Source organism: Ranitomeya variabilis, chromosome 2 (assembly GCF_051348905.1).
Source record: "Ranitomeya variabilis isolate aRanVar5 chromosome 2, aRanVar5.hap1, whole genome shotgun sequence".
Classification (NCBI taxonomy): Eukaryota; Metazoa; Chordata; class Amphibia; order Anura; family Dendrobatidae; genus Ranitomeya; species Ranitomeya variabilis.
In genome coordinates, this window is record NC_135233.1 from 578,002,640 (window position 1) to 578,022,184 (window position 19,545).

General features: G+C 43.7%; 1 protein-coding gene across 2 annotated transcripts in view; it reads right to left on the reverse strand.

The window, feature by feature from the left end:
- The window catches only part of BCO1 (beta-carotene oxygenase 1), a 37,112-nt gene extending 18,324 nt beyond the window's left edge, over positions 1 to 18,788 (reverse strand). Inside the window, exon 1 of one of the 2 annotated variants that reach the window (XM_077288328.1) lies at positions 18,623 to 18,788. In XM_077288328.1, coding sequence (XP_077144443.1) covers positions 18,623 to 18,719 — 97 coding nt within the window. In that variant the 5' untranslated portion in view covers positions 18,720 to 18,788. The remainder of the gene's footprint in view (positions 1 to 18,622) is intronic. The other variant, XM_077288329.1, reaches the window with a different exon arrangement.
- Between the last annotated feature and the right edge of the window lie 757 nt (positions 18,789 to 19,545).

Sequence of the window (19,545 nt, forward strand, 5' to 3'; positions counted from 1 at the left end):
TACAACTTGAATACTGACCTGCAATACCAAACACAACCCGTGGACACTAGTGGCGCTGTTCCTGGAAGAGGTAGCCAACATTTTCTGATCACATAAAATCTCTTTAAGGCTATGTTCACACGTTGCGTTTTTGCTGCTTTTTTTTAACTTCTTTTTTTATGAAAATTATAAACTGAGTTTTACAGTACCAGAAGACTATCTCCTGCACACACATTGTTTTTTTTCCTGGCTGATTTGGAAACCTGCTGCGTGTCACGCTGCTGCACTGCAGGTAGGAGCAGGCTCCACTAGATGGCAGTAGAGTGGAAGCAGGACTGCACCTAAACAGAACTAGCCTGCAGTGCAACAGTGAGGCTACCACACATGGCAGCAGAAAAGTAAAACATGCCGGGTCAAATCCTAGACTGTAGCGCTGAACCAAAGTAAAAAGCAAACTTATGGCCAGTGACAAGCCAGGAAGCCAGTAACGATCAGGAGCGAATAAGACAAAAGACAGAAGCAGGTCAGGATACAAGCCAAGTCAAAACCAGGGAGTCAGGACACTAAAGGGAAACACTGAGTCAAGACAGGAATAGGGGAAAACTGAGACACGGGTTCAGACAGCAAATGCAGCAAGAGAAATCAGAGTCTGCTACAGCAGCACTAGGCAAAAACTATAACTGGCACTGCAGGAAGCAGCGACGATAAATAGCCAACCTGAACCCAGACAGAGGCTGAGAAAGGTTAACTCTTGACATGACCAGACCGGGAAAAAGGGAAAAAAGGACCCAAAACCCGGTCTGGATCATGACACTGCGTTTTTGAAAACTGCTGCATGTCAGCTTTTTTTAGCGTTTTTTTTCACCAATGAGTAAGTGCAAAAATGCAGGTATCAGGTTTTGCTGCTTTTTTTGGTGCAAAAACCTTAAGGAAGTCGCATCATAATTTTTTTGGGGGGTGTACTAAATTTTATCAGTATCCACAAGAGACAACGAAAACGCAGCAAAAAAAAATGCTTTTTACAGCAGCTTCTTTGAGCAGGTTTTGCCTGCAGAAGAAAAAAAAAAGGCTGCAAAAACACAGCGTGTGAACATAGCCTAAGGGTGCACATGTAGTATATTAGTTGTGGATTTGTCACACAGATTTTCCATTTGTGAAATTGAATCCTAGTACAGTGGGAGCAATGAAAATGAGATTTACCATGAAATCTCTACTTCATTTTGCAGATATTTCCTATTTTCCAATTGCGCAAAAAAATACTTGGCAAAATCTTCATCTAACATCTGGTTTTGCTGCAGGTTCACTGCAACCTCAGCAAAACAGTTACTTGAAATATTTGTAATGGGTTCCTCTACAATAAAGAGTATCCTCCTACTGGAACCTTGAGTGCTCATTTGTAATCAGTAAAAAAACATGGCAGCAAGAGATACCGTAATTTACCTGCAGCTTCAGTCTCAAAAAAAGAGGCATTGCACCGTTTTCATTAAAGGGAATCTGTCAGCAGGTTTTTGTAATATGAGAACACCATGTTGTAAGGGCTACTAATCAGTGCTGGGGGGCATGGTTGGACTAGAAGGCACAAAACACCTAGTCCTGTAGTGATAATCTACTGCTGATAAACACTGATTTTATTGAAACAGCAAAACACAACTTAGTAAGTGACACCTTGTTGGAATCATGGTCTCACCCAACTTCATGTTGCTCTCAGATTACACTGCAAAAACCTGCAGACAGATTCCCTTTAAAATTAATTATCTCTGTTGAATGCACTAAAGGTTAGGGTGTTCTAAAGTACCAGAAACTTTTTTTTAGCCATTCTATAACATAAGGCTAGGTTCACACTTTCGCCAGAGCCACTGCCCGGGGTCCCATCATTTTTGCCTGAAGAAAAAGCACAGCATGCTGCTCTTTTTTTTGTTAAAATGACAGACATGCAGATGAAAATCAAACAGACGGTTCTGGCGCTACATTCATGTACTGACGGTGGTTCTGGCACTCCACTCTTAGTGATGGTGGTTTTCTCGCTGCATGTACAGATGGTGATTCTGGTGCTGCAGTTCATGTACTGATGGTGATTCTAGCACTGCATTTATGTATTGACGGTGATTCTACCACTGCATTTATGTATTGACGGTGGTTCTGGCACTGCATTCATGTACTCACGGTGGTTCTGTCACTGTATTCATTTACTGACTGTGGTTCTGGTGCTGCATTCGTGTACTGACAGTGGTTCTGGCACTGCACTCATACTGATGGTGCATGGGTTTGTAGCAAACAAGTCATGCCACAATAATCTAATTTCTTTCTATGATGGAATCACTGACTGGGTGGATCAGGAAAATGCAGTAGATATAGTATATCTCAACTTCAGCAAAGCATTTGATAAAGTTTCACATACTATCCTTATTGAAAAAATTACCAAGTGTGGGATTGACAAGGCTACGGTTAGGTGGATTCATAAATGGCTCAGTGATCGTACTCAAAGAGTGGTAATAAGTGGTTGCACATCCAATTGGAAAAGTGTTTCAAGTGGGGTACCACAAGGCTCTGTCCTGGTCCCAGTGTTGTTCAACATTTTTATAAATGATCTAGATAAAGGAACTGAAGGTAAACTAATCAAATTTGCAGATGATGCAAAGCTAGGAGGGATAGCTAACACTTGAGAAGACAGAGAATGGATTCAGAAGGACCTAGATAAGCTTGAACAATGGGCAGTGACTAATAGAATTGTATTTAACGGAGAGAAATGCAAGAATCTACATCTGGGCAAGAAAAACAAAAATATTGTCTATGGAATTGGAGGAATAGACTAAGCAACAGCATGTGTGAAAAAGACTTGGGTATACTAATAGATCACTAGCTGTCTACAAATATCTGAAGGGATGTGACAGTGTAGAGGGATCCTTATTCTCATTTTCATATGGAAACACGAGAAGCAATGTTATGAAACTGAAAAGGAGAAGATACAGATTAGGTATTAGAAAAAGCTTTTTGATAGTGAGGATCAATGAGTGGCAAGTTCTTAAATGGAATTCTTTAAAGAGAGGCTGGAAAGACATCTCTATGAGGTGGTTTAGTGAATACTGCATTGAGCAGGGAGTTGGACATGATGACCCTGGAGGTCCCTTCCAACTCTAACATTCTATGATTCTATGATGGTGGTTCTGGTGCTTCATCCAAGTACTGATGGTGGTTCTGGCGCTGCATCCATGTACTTATGGTGATTCTGGTGCTGCATTCATGTACTGACATTGGTTCTGGCCCTGCATTCATGTACTGATGGTGGTTCTGAACTTGGACACATGTAGCAATCCATAACGTGCTTCATGACTATGTTAAAACTTAAAAATCCTCAAAACTAAACATTTTGAGGTTAGGAGGATTTTCCAGGTTTCTGCTCAGTTTCTGCTCAGTTTCTGCTCCAAAAAGTCAGTGTAAATTAGGGTGTGTTTACAAGGAGCTTTTGGAGCAGAATACTACTCAAATACCCAAAACTTGCTTCTGGTGATTTATTCATGATGGTGGTTTTGGTGATATTTTCATGTAAGTACCCCTTAATATTTTGTTGTGGTCCTAGGAATGAAAAATGTTGTGATACACTGTTAGAACAGAAAAATGTAAGCTAGTCAGATACAGGAGGTTCCTACATGGGGGTACCCACCATATTTATGCAGAATTCTTAATGAGATATTTGAAAATAATTTTAGGAAAGTCGAATCCCTCTTTAAATGTCACTTAAAAGTTATTTAAACGCCATAAATATAGTTAAATAGCCTGGATGTCAATCTCCTGTGTAATTCTTTTATCAGGAGGCCTATGCCATAGGTAAATGAAATAGTAATATAACTTTTCCTGTATGGCATACACCATCCCTGGTAAACACTGCTACATTTGTAATCACTGTGGACCAGCCCTTTAATTAGAAAGCTACTCAGTGACCTGAAACTAATGTGTTAGAGCCAAGAATGAGATTACTTCTATAATCCCAGATAGAAAACAGAGTTGAGATTTTGGTGGTTCTCTTAACTTGTTTTAACCGAACAACCCTTTTATCACCCATCCTCCCGATACTGATTGGTGGGGTCCGACCTCTGAGACCCACACCGATTTGCAGAACAGGGGAACTTTTATCCCCATTAGGATGGAGCTGCAGTCCCAGGCTCAATCTACGCACCATTCATTCACCATGAGGGGCAGAGCGCTGTGCTAAACTTTTTCCGGCAGCCTGTGATGACATTTAATCTTTATTGTCCAGACAAAAAATTCAGTAGACCAGGAGACATTCGTTATTATCATTACATTGACTTTTTAATGCATGTGTCTTTCTTTGCTTGGTCAAGAAACACAGACTATTGTTTGTACTAGTCTAATTGTGACTCTGAAGTTGCTGTTTGCTGCAAGCTCATTGTCTGCTATCTATGAGGGATATAGACATAGGATAATTGTAATAATTATAGGGGATAACTCAGGAGACCCTTTGCGTGGTGGAACAAGACAACTACAGGACACAGTTTTATAAGTGGTAAAGTCTATATTATCACACGGTGATTCAAACAGGTGCAGAGAGAAACTCAAGTCCACAACACTTGGTGCAAATAATAAACGCAGCTTAGCAGTCTATAGGAAACTTCAGAGGAAAATGCAATCAAGCAGAAGGTCTATGAAGCACAGTTATTCTTGAGGATACTTGACACAAATCCTTGTCGTAGTCCAGGCACAGATAGATATGCAGCGCCCCAGAGTCCTGGTCGTTGCAGTACAGATGCTCCACCGCTAAGGGGGGCTATGGTACGTCTGATGGCACTGAAGTGTTGTGAATTTGGATTCTGGGCTCCCCCGGTGGCCGCTTGTGGAATTGGACTTGTCATCCTCTTTCCTGTTTCACCTGATTCCATCAGTAGTGGGTGTCGCTATTTAAGCCCATTTCTCTGGTGGTTTCTTGCCGGTCAACAATGTTATCTGATGCCTCTCAGTGCTTGTTCCTGCTTCTAGACAACTACTAGATAAGTTGGACTTTTGTCCATGTTTTGTTTTGCCTATTTGTTCCAGTTCACAGCTGAAGTTTTGTTACTGTGTCTGGAAAGCTCTCGTTGATCAGGGATTGCTACTCTGGCGTTATGAGTTAATGCCAGAGTTTAAGGTAATCTCTGGATGGTGTTTTGTTAGTGTTTTTCTGCTGACCATGAAAGTATACTATCTGTCTTCTGCTATCTAGTAAGCGGACCTCAAATTTGCTAAGACTATTTTCCTGCTGCGTTTGTTGTTTCATCTGAACTCACCGTCATTATATGTGGGGGGCTACTGTCTTCTTTGGAATATTTCTCTAGAGGTGAGCCAGGTCTTATATTTCCCTCTGCTAGCTATTTAGGTCTTAGGCCAGAGCTGGGCATCTAGCGATAAATAGGAAATGCTACCTGGCTATTTCTAGTTGCGCGGCAGGCTTAGTTCATGGTCAGTATAGTTCCATCTTCCGAGAGCTTGTCCCTCTATAGGCTTGCTATGATCTCTGCCTGCAGAGATCATGACAGTTTGACCGGCCGATAAAGTGTTAAAGACCCAGGTTGAGAAAGGAGAGTTATAAGAAGTCTGCTGGAATTTTTTTTTTTTTTTTTCCTCCAGTCTGCCTTGCTGCAGTCTTTTTTCTCTCTCTCCTCCTAATCTCTGTATGCTCTGTGTTCACCTGACAATAATGGATCTCCAGAGTGTAACTGCGGGTTTGAATAATCTCATCACGAAAGTACAAAATTTACAAGATTTTGTGGTACATGCTCCGGTATCTGAGCCGAGAATTCCTTTGCCGGAGTTCTTCACAGGGAATAGAGCTAGCTTCCAGAATTTCCGAAATAATTGTAAGCTTTATTTGTCCCTGAAGTCTCGTTCAGCTGGAGACCCTGCTCAGCAGGTTAGGATTGTGATTTCCTTGCTCAGGGGTGACCCTCAAGATTGGGCCTTCTCATTGCCAGCAGGGGATCCTGCGTTACGCGATGTGGATGCGTTTTTTCTGGCCTTGGGCTTGCTTTATGAGGAACCTCATTTGGAACTTCAGGCAGAAAAAACTTTGATGGCACTATCTCAGGGGCAAGACGAAGCTGAAGTTTTCTGCCAAAAATTCCGTAAATGGTCTGTGCTTACTCAGTGGAATGAGTGCGCCTTGGCGGCAACTTTCAGAGAAGGTCTCTCTGATGCCGTTAAGGATGTTATGGTGGGGTTCCCTTTGCCTGCAGGTCTGAATGAGTCCATGACAATGGCTATTCAGATTGATAGGCGTCTGCGGGAGCGCAAACCGGTGCACCATCTGGCGGTGTCTATGGAAAAGACGCCAGAAAGTATGCAGTGTGATAGAATTCTGTCCAGGAGCGAGCGACAGAATTTTAGACGGAAGAATGGATTGTGTTTCTATTGTGGGGATTCTACTCATGTTATATCGGCATGCTCTAGGCGTACAAAGAAGCTTGATAAGTCTGTTTCCATTGGCACCATTCAGTCTAAGTTTATTTTGTCTGTAACCCTGATTTGCTCTTTGTCATCCATTGCCACGGACGCCTATGTTGACTCTGGCGCCGCTCTGAGTCTTATGGATTGGTCCTTTGCCAATCGTTGTGGTTTTGATTTAGAGCCTTTGGAGACTCTTATTCCTCTGAAGGGGATTGACTCCACCCCATTGGCTAATAATAAACCACAATACTGGACACAAGTAACCATGCGTATCAATCCGGATCACCAGGAGATTATTCGTTTCCTGGTGCTGTATAATTTACATGACGATTTGGTACTGGGATTGCCATGGTTGCAGTCTCACAATCCAGTCTTGGACTGGAGAGCAATGTCTGTGTTGAGCTGGGGATGTAAGGGTATTCATGGGGACGTACCTTTGGTTTCTATTTCGTCGTCCATTCCCTCTGAAGTCCCTGAGTTCCTCTCTGATTATCAAGACGTCTTTGACGAACCCAAGCTTGGGTCGTTACCTCCGCACCGTGAGTGCGATTGTGCCATAGATTTGATACCGGGTTGTAAATATCCAAAGGGTCGTTTGTTTAATTTGTCTGTGCCGGAACATGCTGCTATGCGGGAATATATAAAGGAGTCTTTGGAAAAGGGACATATTCGTCCATCTTCTTCTCCCTTGGGAGCTGGGTTTTTCTTTGTCTCAAAAAAAGACGGCTCTTTGAGACCATGTATTGATTATCGGCTTCTGAATAAGATCACTGTTAAGTATCAATACCCATTGCCATTGCTTACTGATTTGTTTGCTCGTATAGAGGGTGCTAAGTGGTTCTCTAAAATTGATCTTCGTGGGGCGTATAATTTGGTGCGGATCAGGCAGGGGGATGAGTGGAAGACCGCATTTAATACGCCCGAGGGCCACTTTGAGTATTTGGTCATGCCTTTTGGTCTTTCTAATGCCCCTTCAGTTTTCCAGTCTTTTATGCATGATATTTTCCGCGATTTTCTGGATAAATTTATGATAATATATCTGGATGATATTCTGATTTTTTCTGATGACTGGGACTCTCATGTCCAGCAGGTCAGGAGAGTTTTTCAGGTTCTGCGGTCTAATTCTTTATGTGTGAAGGGGTCTAAGTGCGTTTTTGGGGTCCAGAAAATTTCCTTTTTGGGGTATATTTTTTCTCCCTCTTCCATTGAGATGGATCCCGTCAAGGTGCAAGCTATTTGTGACTGGACTCAGCCCTCCTCTCTTAAGGGTCTTCAGAGATTTTTGGGCTTTGCCAACTTTTACCGCCGATTTATTGCTGGTTTTTCGGATGTCGTTAAACCACTGACTGATTTGACCAGACAAGGCGCTGATGTTGCTAATTGGTCCCCTCATGCTGTAGAGGCCTTTCAGGAGCTTAAGCGCCGTTTTGCCTCTGCCCCTGTGTTGCGTCAGCCTGATGTGAATCTGCCTTTTCAGGTTGAGGTTGACGCTTCGGAGATCGGAGCTGGGGCAGTGTTGTCGCAGAAAGGTTCCGACTGCTCCGTCATTAGGCCTTGTGCCTTCTTTTCTCGCAAATTTTCGCCCGCAGAGCGGAATTATGATGTTGGGAATCGGGAGCTTTTGGCCATGAAGTGGGCGTTTGAGGAGTGGCGCCATTGGCTCGAGGGGGCTAGGCATCAGGTGGTGGTATTGACTGACCACAAAAATTTGATTTATCTTGAGACTGCCAGACGCCTGAATCCTAGACAGGCGCGCTGGTCTTTTTTTTTTTCTCGCTTTAATTTTGTGGTGTCATACCTACCGGGTTCTAAGAATGTTAAGGCAGATGCCCTTTCTAGGAGTTTTGACCCGGACTCTCCTGGTAATTCTGAACCCACAGGTATCCTTAGGGAGGGAGTAATTTTGTCGGCCGTTTCTCCTGATCTGCGGCGGTCCTTGCAAGAGTTTCAGGCGGATAGACCGGATCGTTGTCCGCCTGATAGACTGTTTGTTCCGGATGATTGGACCAGCAGAGTCATCTCTGAGGTACATTCTTCTGCATTGGCAGGTCATCCCGGAATTTTTGGTACCAGGGATTTGGTGGCAAGATCCTTCTGGTGGCCTTCTCTGTCACGAGATGTGCGAGTCTTTGTGCAGTCATGTGACGTTTGTGCTCGGGCCAAGTCTTGTAGTTCTCGGGCTAGCGGACTGCTGTTGCCCTTGCCTATTCCTAAGAGGCCTTGGACACACATCTCGATGGATTTTATTTCAGATCTGCCTGTTTCCCAGAAGATGTCTGTCATCTGGGTGGTCTGTGACCGTTTCTCTAAAATGGTCCATTTGGTTCCTCTGCCCAAGTTGCCTTCTTCTTCTGAGTTGGTTCCTCTGTTTTTTCAGAATGTTGTCCGATTGCACGGTATTCCTGAGAATATTGTTTCTGACAGAGGTACCCAATTTGTGTCTAGATTTTGGCGGGCATTCTGTGCTAGGATGGGCATAGATTTGTCTTTTTCATCTGCTTTTCACCCTCAGACTAATGGCCAGACCGAGCGGACTAATCAGACCCTTGAGACATATCTGAGGTGTTTTGTCTCTGCTGACCGGGATGATTGGGTTGCTTTTTTGCCATTGGCAGAGTTCGCCCTCAATAATCGGGCCAGTTCTTCCACCTTGGTGTCCCCGTTTTTCTGTAATTCGGGGTTTCACCCTCGATTTTCCTCCGGTCAGGTGGAATCCTCGGATTGTCCTGGAGTGGATGCGGTGGTGGAGAGATTGCATCACATCTGGGGGCAGGTTATGGACAATTTGAAGTTGTCCCAGGAGAAGACTCAGCGTTTTGCCAACCGTCATCGTCGTGTTGGTTCTCGGCTTTGTGTTGGAGATTTAGTGTGGTTGTCTTCTCGTTTTGTCCCTATGAGGGTCTCTTCTCCTAAGTTTAAACCTCGGTTCATCGGCCCTTATAGAATATTGGAGATTCTTAATCCTGTTTCTTTCCGTTTGGACCTCCCTGCGTCCTTTTCCATTCATAACGTTTTTCATCGGTCGTTATTGCGCAGGTATGAGGTACCTGTTGTACCTTCAGTTGAGCCTCCTGCTCCGGTGTTGGTTGAGGGTGAGTTGGAGTACGTTGTGGAGAAAATTTTGGACTCTCGTGTTTCCAGACGGAAACTCCAGTATCTGGTCAACTGGAAGGGTTACGGCCAGGAGGATAATTCTTGGGTCAATGCATCTGATGTTCATGCTTCTGATCTTGTTCGTGCCTTCCATAGGGCTCATCCTGGTCGCCCTGGTGGATCTGGTGAGGGTTCGGTGCCCCCTCCTTGAGGGGGGGGTACTGTTGTGAATTTGGATTCTGGGCTCCCCCGGTGGCCGCTTGTGGAATTGGACTTGTCATCCTCTTTCCTGTTTCACCTGATTCCATCAGTAGTGGGTGTCGCTATTTAAGCCCATTTCTCTGGTGGTTTCTTGCCGGTCAACAATGTTATCTGATGCCTCTCAGTGCTTGTTCCTGCTTCTAGACAACTACTAGATAAGTTGGACTTTTGTCCATGTTTTGTTTTGCCTATTTGTTCCAGTTCACAGCTGAAGTTTTGTTACTGTGTCTGGAAAGCTCTCGTTGATCAGGGATTGCTACTCTGGCGTTATGAGTTAATGCCAGAGTTTAAGGTAATCTCTGGATGGTGTTTTGTTAGTGTTTTTCTGCTGACCATGAAAGTATACTATCTGTCTTCTGCTATCTAGTAAGCGGACCTCAAATTTGCTAAGACTATTTTCCTGCTGCGTTTGTTGTTTCATCTGAACTCACCGTCATTATATGTGGGGGGCTACTGTCTTCTTTGGAATATTTCTCTAGAGGTGAGCCAGGTCTTATATTTCCCTCTGCTAGCTATTTAGGTCTTAGGCCAGAGCTGGGCATCTAGCGATAAATAGGAAATGCTACCTGGCTATTTCTAGTTGCGCGGCAGGCTTAGTTCATGGTCAGTATAGTTCCATCTTCCGAGAGCTTGTCCCTCTATAGGCTTGCTATGATCTCTGCCTGCAGAGATCATGACACTGAAGGAGTTCACCTGACCAGGTATCACAGACACCAATACACTTCCCAGTCTGGCCTCCAGGGGGAGCTAAGGGTGCTATGTATTAGGCCACTCCTCACAATCTGGTAAAACTGGGGGTTAGATAGGAAGTTAGAGAGAAGCTGACTGGGTTGGAACCAGGCAACATCCTGTGGCAGAGGGTGTTGCAGGGGAAGATTCAGGGGGGTCCCTGTCAGGGGTGGGATCCTGACAGAGGCCTAGCGAACAGAAAGAACATTACGGGACCGCGCCTGCACTTCATCGCGGCGGTACCCCAAGAAAGAACAAGAAGCGAGGTTTATTGTGCTGACTGAGAAACGAGATAAACGCAACAAGGAGAAACACCAGTAGGAGTCGTGCTGTAAGACGAGGCAACATCCTACTGAGGCGCGTAGCCGGTGGCCGGAAACGCCGAGGAAGTATTGAGCTCCAGGCCTTACTTCAAACCTACGGCAGGACAGTCAGTTATAGGCGGGCTGTCTCACTCAAATCACCTAAGAAGACATAGGGGGCAACATTTGGAGAGGGCGACACTAGGGTCCCGGAAGAGCTCCGAGCCTACCCGTCATACGGGTGCGTCCTAGCCATATCATCTGGGGGGACGAAGAAGAACATCATAATCGAGTTGTGAGGGAACTTCAGAAACAGACACAACAGTTGTGGGGACTCTCCCGTAAGCACAGCAGGGAAGGACCACAACACACAAGCGCTAGAAGGTAGGCACAGATTTCCACCTGCAACGGAACTCTGGAGGTGCCATCGGACCGGCCGGACTCAGGTAGCCCGGTTAACCGTATTCCGGACCGAGGATCCTGAAGCCTTCAGTAAAGAGGTAAAGAGACTGCAACCTGGTGTCCTCGTTATTCACCGCGACCTGCACCACACCACAACATCATCACATTCTCAACTTTCACTGGACGCCCCTCAGCAGGGTCACGGACCGGGCCTAGCCACCGTGACAACCCCAGAACCGAGACACAGAGGCCCGGTACCGGGTGCCCCTCGGCCCTGCGGCAGTGGGGGCGCTCCAGATATGCTTATTAGGCAGTTCAAATCATATCTTAGCTTAACCAGGGAGGCCTGGTTAATAGTCTCAGGTTATTGCAGAGCAGCACAGCTTACATGTCCAGCAAGTGCAGATGGAAACTTGTGTATGCAGCAGGAACTCAGAGCAGAGTAGCAGGATCACCACACAGGTTCACAGGAGCAGGTGTATAGCCAGGGAGTAATCAGAGGTCAGGAGCTGGATGCAAGGCATAATACTCTAGCACAGACTGAAGGCTGGGGTGGAGTTTTATAGCAGGAGACACAGTGCACATGAGACCAAAGATGCCATCTTGGAAAAGGGCAGTAATGCACAAAAGGTAATCAAAATGTTCAGAGTCCTGACAATAATTGAACAATAAATGTTTGATAATATATTGACTATAGTGTGGGATCCTGTGGTTTGTTGACTTGCAAAACAAAGGAGTAAAAACTATACAAACTGATTAAATACTTAAACAATGTGAGTTAATCTCATCACACCATCCTCTTGACCTCTGGATGATGGCTTGAATGACAACAGTTGTGAACTATAAAAAGGGGATAAGCCTCTGTAAGGCTACTTTCACACTTGTGTTTTTAGCAATCTGTCGCAATCCGTCGTTTTGGCAAAAAACGGATCCTGCAAATGTGCCCGCAGGATCCGTTATTTGCCCATAGACTTGTATTAGCGACTGATCGCGAGGGATGGCCACACGTCGCATCTGTCGTGCAACGGATCCGTTGTGTTTTGGCGGACCATCGGCACGAAAAAACGTTCAAGTGAACTTTTTTTGTCCGTCGAGTCTGCCATTTTCGACCGCGCATGCACGGCTGAAACTCCGCCCCCTCTTCTCCGGACTTCAGAATGGGTAGTGGATGCGTTGAAAAACTGCATCCGCTGCCCACGTCAGGCACAAATTTCACAACGTGCGTCGGTACGTCGGCCCGACGCATAGCGGCGGACCCGTACCGACGCAAGTGTGAAAGTAGCCTAAGGCTACTTTCACAAATCAGTTTTCTGCCGTCAGGCAGGATCCGATGAATATTTGAAAAAACGGATCCGTTGCAAATTGTGAAAAACTAATGCGACAGGTCCGTTTTTTTGCTGGATCCCTCTTTTTTGTTTTTTTTTTAAACCTGGGGATAGGGGGATAGAGTTTGGACTTCCTGTTCCGGGGGGGGGGGGGGGAAGAGAGAGAGCGCCCCCAGAATGGAAAAATACCATTGCTGGGCATGTGCAGTTGAAATAAAACGGAACCCGTCATTGACGGATTCTGGCGCCATAGGCTTCCATTATAGGAAAAACCGGACACAAAAAACGTTCATCTGTCCGTTTTGTCCGGCCTCCGGATCCACAATTTTTGCCTGATACGGCGAAAAACGGAAGGCCGTCTGGCGCAATCCGGCGCTCATACAAGTCTATGGGAAAAAAACGGATCCGGCGGCGTCATTCACCAGATCCATTTATTTTTTAATTCACTGGATTGTGCCTGATGGCAAAAAACGGATGTGTGAAAGTAGCCTAACAGGAGATCCAAAGAACCAGAGACTCTTTACAAAACCACAGCCAGGAACACTCTACAAGACAGCAGCCAGAACATCATGGCTCCATCACGAAGGACAAAGATTTGACATTCTGCAGGATGCCAGCTTTGGGGACCATGGCCCGACTGAAAGAATAGAGATCTGCCCCACTGAACATCACTAAACCGATGGATATGTTTGGGGAAGCCAGGATTTGGACCCACCACTCACTTGAGCCCCATGGATACATTTGGGGAATGGCATGGTTTGGACCCATCGGTCACCTGAGCCCAATGGATACATTTTGGAAAGCCAGGATTAGGACCCACTGGTCACCTGGCTCCATGGAAATGTTCCGAAAAGCCAGGTTGTGACCCTCTGGTCACCTGGCTTTGTACCTCAATGGTCTGTCAGCTTCCCAAGCTTGTCATTACCTCATCTCTGTGCGTGCCACAGGTGGGGTAGTTGGCCCTGGAAGTCACAGCTGCTTTAATCTCGGCGAATCAGCGGAAGGGTGAGACTAATTTTGCACAATCTTTGGGTATTGTCTCGGGCTGTTCTATGTGTTGTCTGTTTTGTGGTTCAATAAAGTATTGCCACACCGTTTTACCCTCACCCTGTGTTGTGTACGTAGTATTATGCCCATGGTAAAGGGAGAGCGGGCGCTCAGTGGGATGATCCCTGGTCCATGCGGTCTCAAGCCAGCAGACTAGAGCACCCGCTCACCCCCTTATCTCCACACAGGCCAATAGAGACACACAACACTATCTAAGAGACACAGCACTATTGAGGATACACTCAACACTATCAAAGAGGCAACACTTTTGAGGAGACACAACACTATTGAGGAGACACAACACTATTGAGGAGACTATAATATTTAGGAGACACACAACACTACTGAGGAGCCACACAACACTACTGAGGAGCCACACAACACTATTGAGGAGAGACAACGCTATAAAGGAGACAATAATATCGGGGAGATACACAACACTATTGAAGAGACACAACACTATTGAGACAATAATGTGGAGACACACAATACTATTGAGGAGACACACAACACTATAAAGGAGACAATAATATTGAGCAGACACACCAAACTATTGAGGAGACAATAATATTGAGGAGACACACATTACTATCCAGGAGCCACACAATACTATTGAGGAGACACTCAACACTATCGAGGAGACACCACTATTGAGGAGACACTCAACACTATCAAAGAGACAATAATATTGAGAAAACAATAATATTGAGGAGACACACAACACTTTCAAATAAACGATAAAATTGAGGAGACGCACAACACTATTGAGACACTCAGCACTATTGAGGAGACAATAATATTGAGACACACAACACTATCGAAGACAATAATATTGAGGAGACAATAATATTGAGGAGACACACAACACTATCGAGACAATAATATTGAGGAGACACAACATTATTGAGGAGACACTCAGCACTACCGAGGAGACAATAATATTGAGGAGACACAAGACTATTGAGGAGACACACAACACTATTAAGATTAAGGAGACAATAATATAGAGGAAATTCAAGGGAAAAGAAAGCGGTCACTGGAGAGCGCTGTGAGGGTCACAGTTAAAATTAAAAGCAAAGGGTCCACCGCAGCTCCAGCTGTTAACCTTCTAGGAGGATACAAAATGCAGTAAAGAATAGTAATAACGGTCCTAGGAGAGCTAGAAATGAGACCAAAACAAGGATTTTAGTGTTGAACCACAACGCGTTTCAACGGTTAAACCGTCTTCATCAGGTGGAAGTTTATTAATGGAGAGCAGGAAGGGGTATTTAAACAAATAGCAGCCAATAAAATTCACAGTCAGCAGGTCACATGATAAAAACAAGTCACATGATAAAATAGTAAGGTCACATGGTAAAAACACAATAGGAACAAAATTATGTATATATAAAAAAATTAAATAAAGCCCCTAGACCTGATTAAAATATAATACATGATAAAAAGCAGAAATAAGACAACATATAATAAAATGACACTATAAAAACGACTTAAAAACAGAGAGATCACTTGTTAACCCTTTCAATGGTAAGATTTAACCCTTCAGGCGCCAGAGTCCCCAACTTAGAAATCCAGAAACTTTCCCTATTAATCAAGCTCCCATACCGATCAGATACATTGTCTGGTAAAAAATCTATAATCGTTAGTTTAATAGATTCTAAATTTTTTTGGTGCTTGGCTATGCAACATGAAACCATTCCTAATATTATGGCGATGCTTGTTCAGTCTTGCGTGCATGGTCTGTATAGTCCGTCCAACGTATTGGAGCCCACATCCGCATTCTATTAGATATACTACAAATGAAGATTGACAGTTAACATGGTAGTTGATTCTGTAATTAATATTAGTAGTATTGGATGTGAATTCTTTAACACCATTTCTGATGGAGTTACAACATAGACATTTTGCAGATCTGCAAGCAAAACAGCCGGGATTTTTTGTTAGCTGGGCCGCGGATATGGCACTGGGGCTAATAACTGTATTGCTGGGTGCAACTAGGTTGCGGAGTGTGCGATTCTGCCTTCCAATATGAACCAATATTTTTTCAAAAGTCTTTGAATAGTAGCGTCAGATTGACTAAAAGTTGTAACCATGCTCCACTTGGCAAATTCAGAGGTCACGGATTTAGCACCCCTACTAGTTTTACTTTTAATTTTCTGTATACAATCATATTGGGACAGTATTCCTGTTTTAGAAAGGGCGTCTTGAACCAGTTTTTTAGGGTAGCTTTTTTGTAAAAAACGTTGCTCTAAGACTTTGGCCTCTTCAAAAAAATCCTTGTCTTTTGTGCAATTTTTTCTTATGCGCCAATACTGCCCATACGGGATGTTACGGATCCATTTGGGAAGGTGTCCACTATTAAAATTCAAGTAACTATTCACATCCACCTTTTTAAAGTGTGTAGTGGTGGAGAAACAGCCCTCAGTGTCAACATGTACCATTAGATCTAAAAATTGAATTGAGGAGCGTGAGAAATTAGCTGTAAAGGTAAGACCCCAAGAATTAGAGTTGAGACTGTGAACAAATTCAAGGGCTTCCAATTCAGTGCCTGTCCAAATTAAAAAGAGATCGTCTATGAAGCGACGATAAAAAACAAGCTTACCAGCAGCCAGACGGGACTGCGCGATGAGGATGGACTCAAAAGCCCCCATAAACAGATTTGCGTAACTAGGGGCGAGTCTCGTCCCCATCGCGCAGCCCTTTATCTGGCGATAAAAGAAATGCTCAAAAGTGAAAATATTATTATGTAGAACAAATTTAATAGCATCTAATAAAAAAGTTCTTTGCAGTTCAGGCATTTGATCATCCAAAGACAAGAAATGGTCAACCGCCTCTACACCCCGATCATGGGGTATATTGGAGTAGAGGGCTTGAACATCCATTGTTATGAGGACACAATTAGGGACACGGGGGAAAGCCTGGAGAGTATCAATTAGGTCAGATGAATCTTTAAGGTATGACCCAAGACTAATAACATATTTCTGTAAAAATAAATCTACGAAGTGAGATAAGTTGCTGGTGATTGAGTTAATACCGGAGATAATGGGGCGACCTGGGGGGTTAGAGGGATTCTTATGTATCTTGGGCAAAAAATAAAAAAATGGAATTCTGTAATGAGAGATATTAAGAAATCTGAATTCTTTCTCATTAAAAAGACCTAAGGAATAAGCTCCTTTTATAAAATTATTGTACTCAGAAAAAGTTATTGCGGAGATATCTTGGTCCAATCTAACGTAGAATTCACAATCATTTAGAATTCTAAAACCCTCCTGAGTATACCAGTTTCTGTTCATGACCACCACTCCCCCCCCCTTTGTCAGCATTCTTGATAATAATATTCACATTTTCCCTTAGGGATTTCACGGCTGCTTTCTCACCTATAGTAAGGTTACCATTTTTCTTTTTAGATAAAGGTAAAGACCGAATTTCTTTAAAGACGAGCTGCTGGAATGTTTCAATGTGCGATCCCCTGTGATGGAGGGGATAAAAATGGCTTGAGGTGGCTTTGGGGTCAACATGTAGAAAAGAGTCAGCCTCATTAGTTATCAAATTAGATTCTGAGTTCATTGGCTTATTCTTACCCTCAATCAAGATGTGTCTCTGTACCGTAAGTTTCCTAATAAAATTCAAATCCAAATAAAGTCTAAAAGCATTAAGGGGCGAGTCTGGACAGAAGGATAGACCACGTTCAAGCATCATTATAATTCATAATTATTGAGACTATAGTCTGATAAATTGAAGATGCTTGTTAGTTCAGTAGTGGATTTAGGGGGAGCCCGAAGGGTTTTTTTGGATTTTACCTTGCCCCTACATCCTCGTGCTCTCGTTTTCTTTTTATTTTTCACTGGTTGCCTGGTGCCAGCTGAAAAAAATGAGTGATTTTAGCATTATGCAGAATTTTGTTAGAGGTAGGAGAAACTGAAAGGGTACTAACAAGGGAAGAATCAACCAAATTATTTATTGGCAGACTAATTGGCTCAATAGTGTCGACTACTGGTAAAATCGGGCGCTCCAGCGCTCCTAGGACCGTTATCACTATTCTTTACTAATAATATAGAGGAGACACACAACACTATTGAAGAGACAATAATAATGAGACACCCATCACTATTTAGGAGGAGACAACATTATTGAAGAGACAATAATATAGAGGAGACACAACACTATTGAGGAGACATTAATATAGAGGAGACACAACACTATTGAGGAGACAATGATATAGAGGAGACACAACACTGTTGAGGAGACAATAATGTTGAGGAGACATTAATATAGAGGAGACACAACACTATTGAGGAGACAATGATATAGAGGAGACACAACACTGTTGAGGAGACAATAATGTTGAGGAGACATTAATATAGAGGAGACACAACACTATTGAGGAGACAATGATATAGAGGAGACACAACACTGTTGAGGAGACAATAATGTTGAGGAGACAATAATATAGAGGAGACACAACACTATTGAGGAGACAATAATGTTGAGGAGACATTCAACACTGTTGAGGGGACACAAGGGGAGGAGAGCATAGTGGATGTGAAGGATAATTAGGGCACAGAGTCCTGAGTGTCTGTAGGAGGCTAGCTCACCTCAGTACCAATAAGAGCCCTGGTGAACATGGCGAGAGCATACCACCTCCAGGGTGATTCTTACTGCTGGAGAAAGCTCTTATCAATGGTCTGCTACAGCTTACCCATTATATAGTAATTGTATGGTGTAAAGATTTTCTCCTCTTTTCACAATGTGCATTCACTTATACCCTTTTGCAAAAAAAGTAGTGGTGTGCAGTTTATGGACCTGCTCATCCATGCCACTACAATGCCTGAGATCTAGGCCCAAATTAAAGCCCATATTTATTCTGTTTTACGACTTGTATGTAACTGCAGCTGAAGGCATCTATATGACATGAGATGATATGAGTGTGAAATAAATAATACGGAGAGCCGCATTTAGTGATTGTTTGGTCTTCTGCAACCAGTAAGGGGTTAATCAGCTCTGACATGTATTGATTCCTTATGCAATGTACAGAAGAGAGAGTGCCCCTACCTTGTACCTCTGCTTTTATTGGCTCAGGACATTCCTGACGATTTTTGGAGAAGACAACACCTATTACAGAGTCTATCATGTCATCTGGACGCTCCATGGCTGGTCCTGTCCTTGTGATAGATGAGGTCCCAGCTCTCCCAGCACCTTCCACTCTTCGCTTTCCTCTCTGATTATTTATAGAGAAGTCTTGGTCAAAGTACAGGCTGGCCGATGGTGTTTACATGTGCACAATAGCAGTGCCCCCCCACATGCACTCACGCCACACTCCCTCCTCCTCCGCTATTGAATGAAGGAGCTTATCTCTGTCCACCAGAAAAATAGGAAGTGTTTAACCTGCTCGATGCCGGGCAAAAATATCACTTTATGATTAATTTTCACAATTTGTATGGGATACTTTTACACGTGAAAAAAAAAAGGTGTAAATGGGACAATATTGCAATACATGAATGTAGCATTATATGCTTTCTTGTCATTTGAATCCTATCTTACAACCTGATGCCTCCTGACACTGTGGTCCCACCTAGGTCAGGGTGCAGATACCATGTGCACCAGATGGGGATGTGATGGCGGAGCTTAATAAAAGTAATCGATCATTATAAATTTATCGCGAATGTAACGAAGACACGGCTCGTACTTAGTGTTGTCTTTTCTGCAGTAACATAAAGATGATAAAGAATGAAGACAGAAGAAGATTGGCAGCTTTCTGCCTATGCACAGTCTACACAGAAAGCTGCCAATCAGTGGCGTGGGCGTATTTATACAGGGCTCAACATTCAGAGATCTGCATAGGAGAAAACTGATTTTAGCAAAACTGCAGCAACCAGCCCAGTAAATGATAAATCGATGGAACTGCGGTCCCTGTCCCTACATCATGCTGCTCTCAGAAGGGATAGTAAAATCCCGGTGACAGATTGCATTTAAGC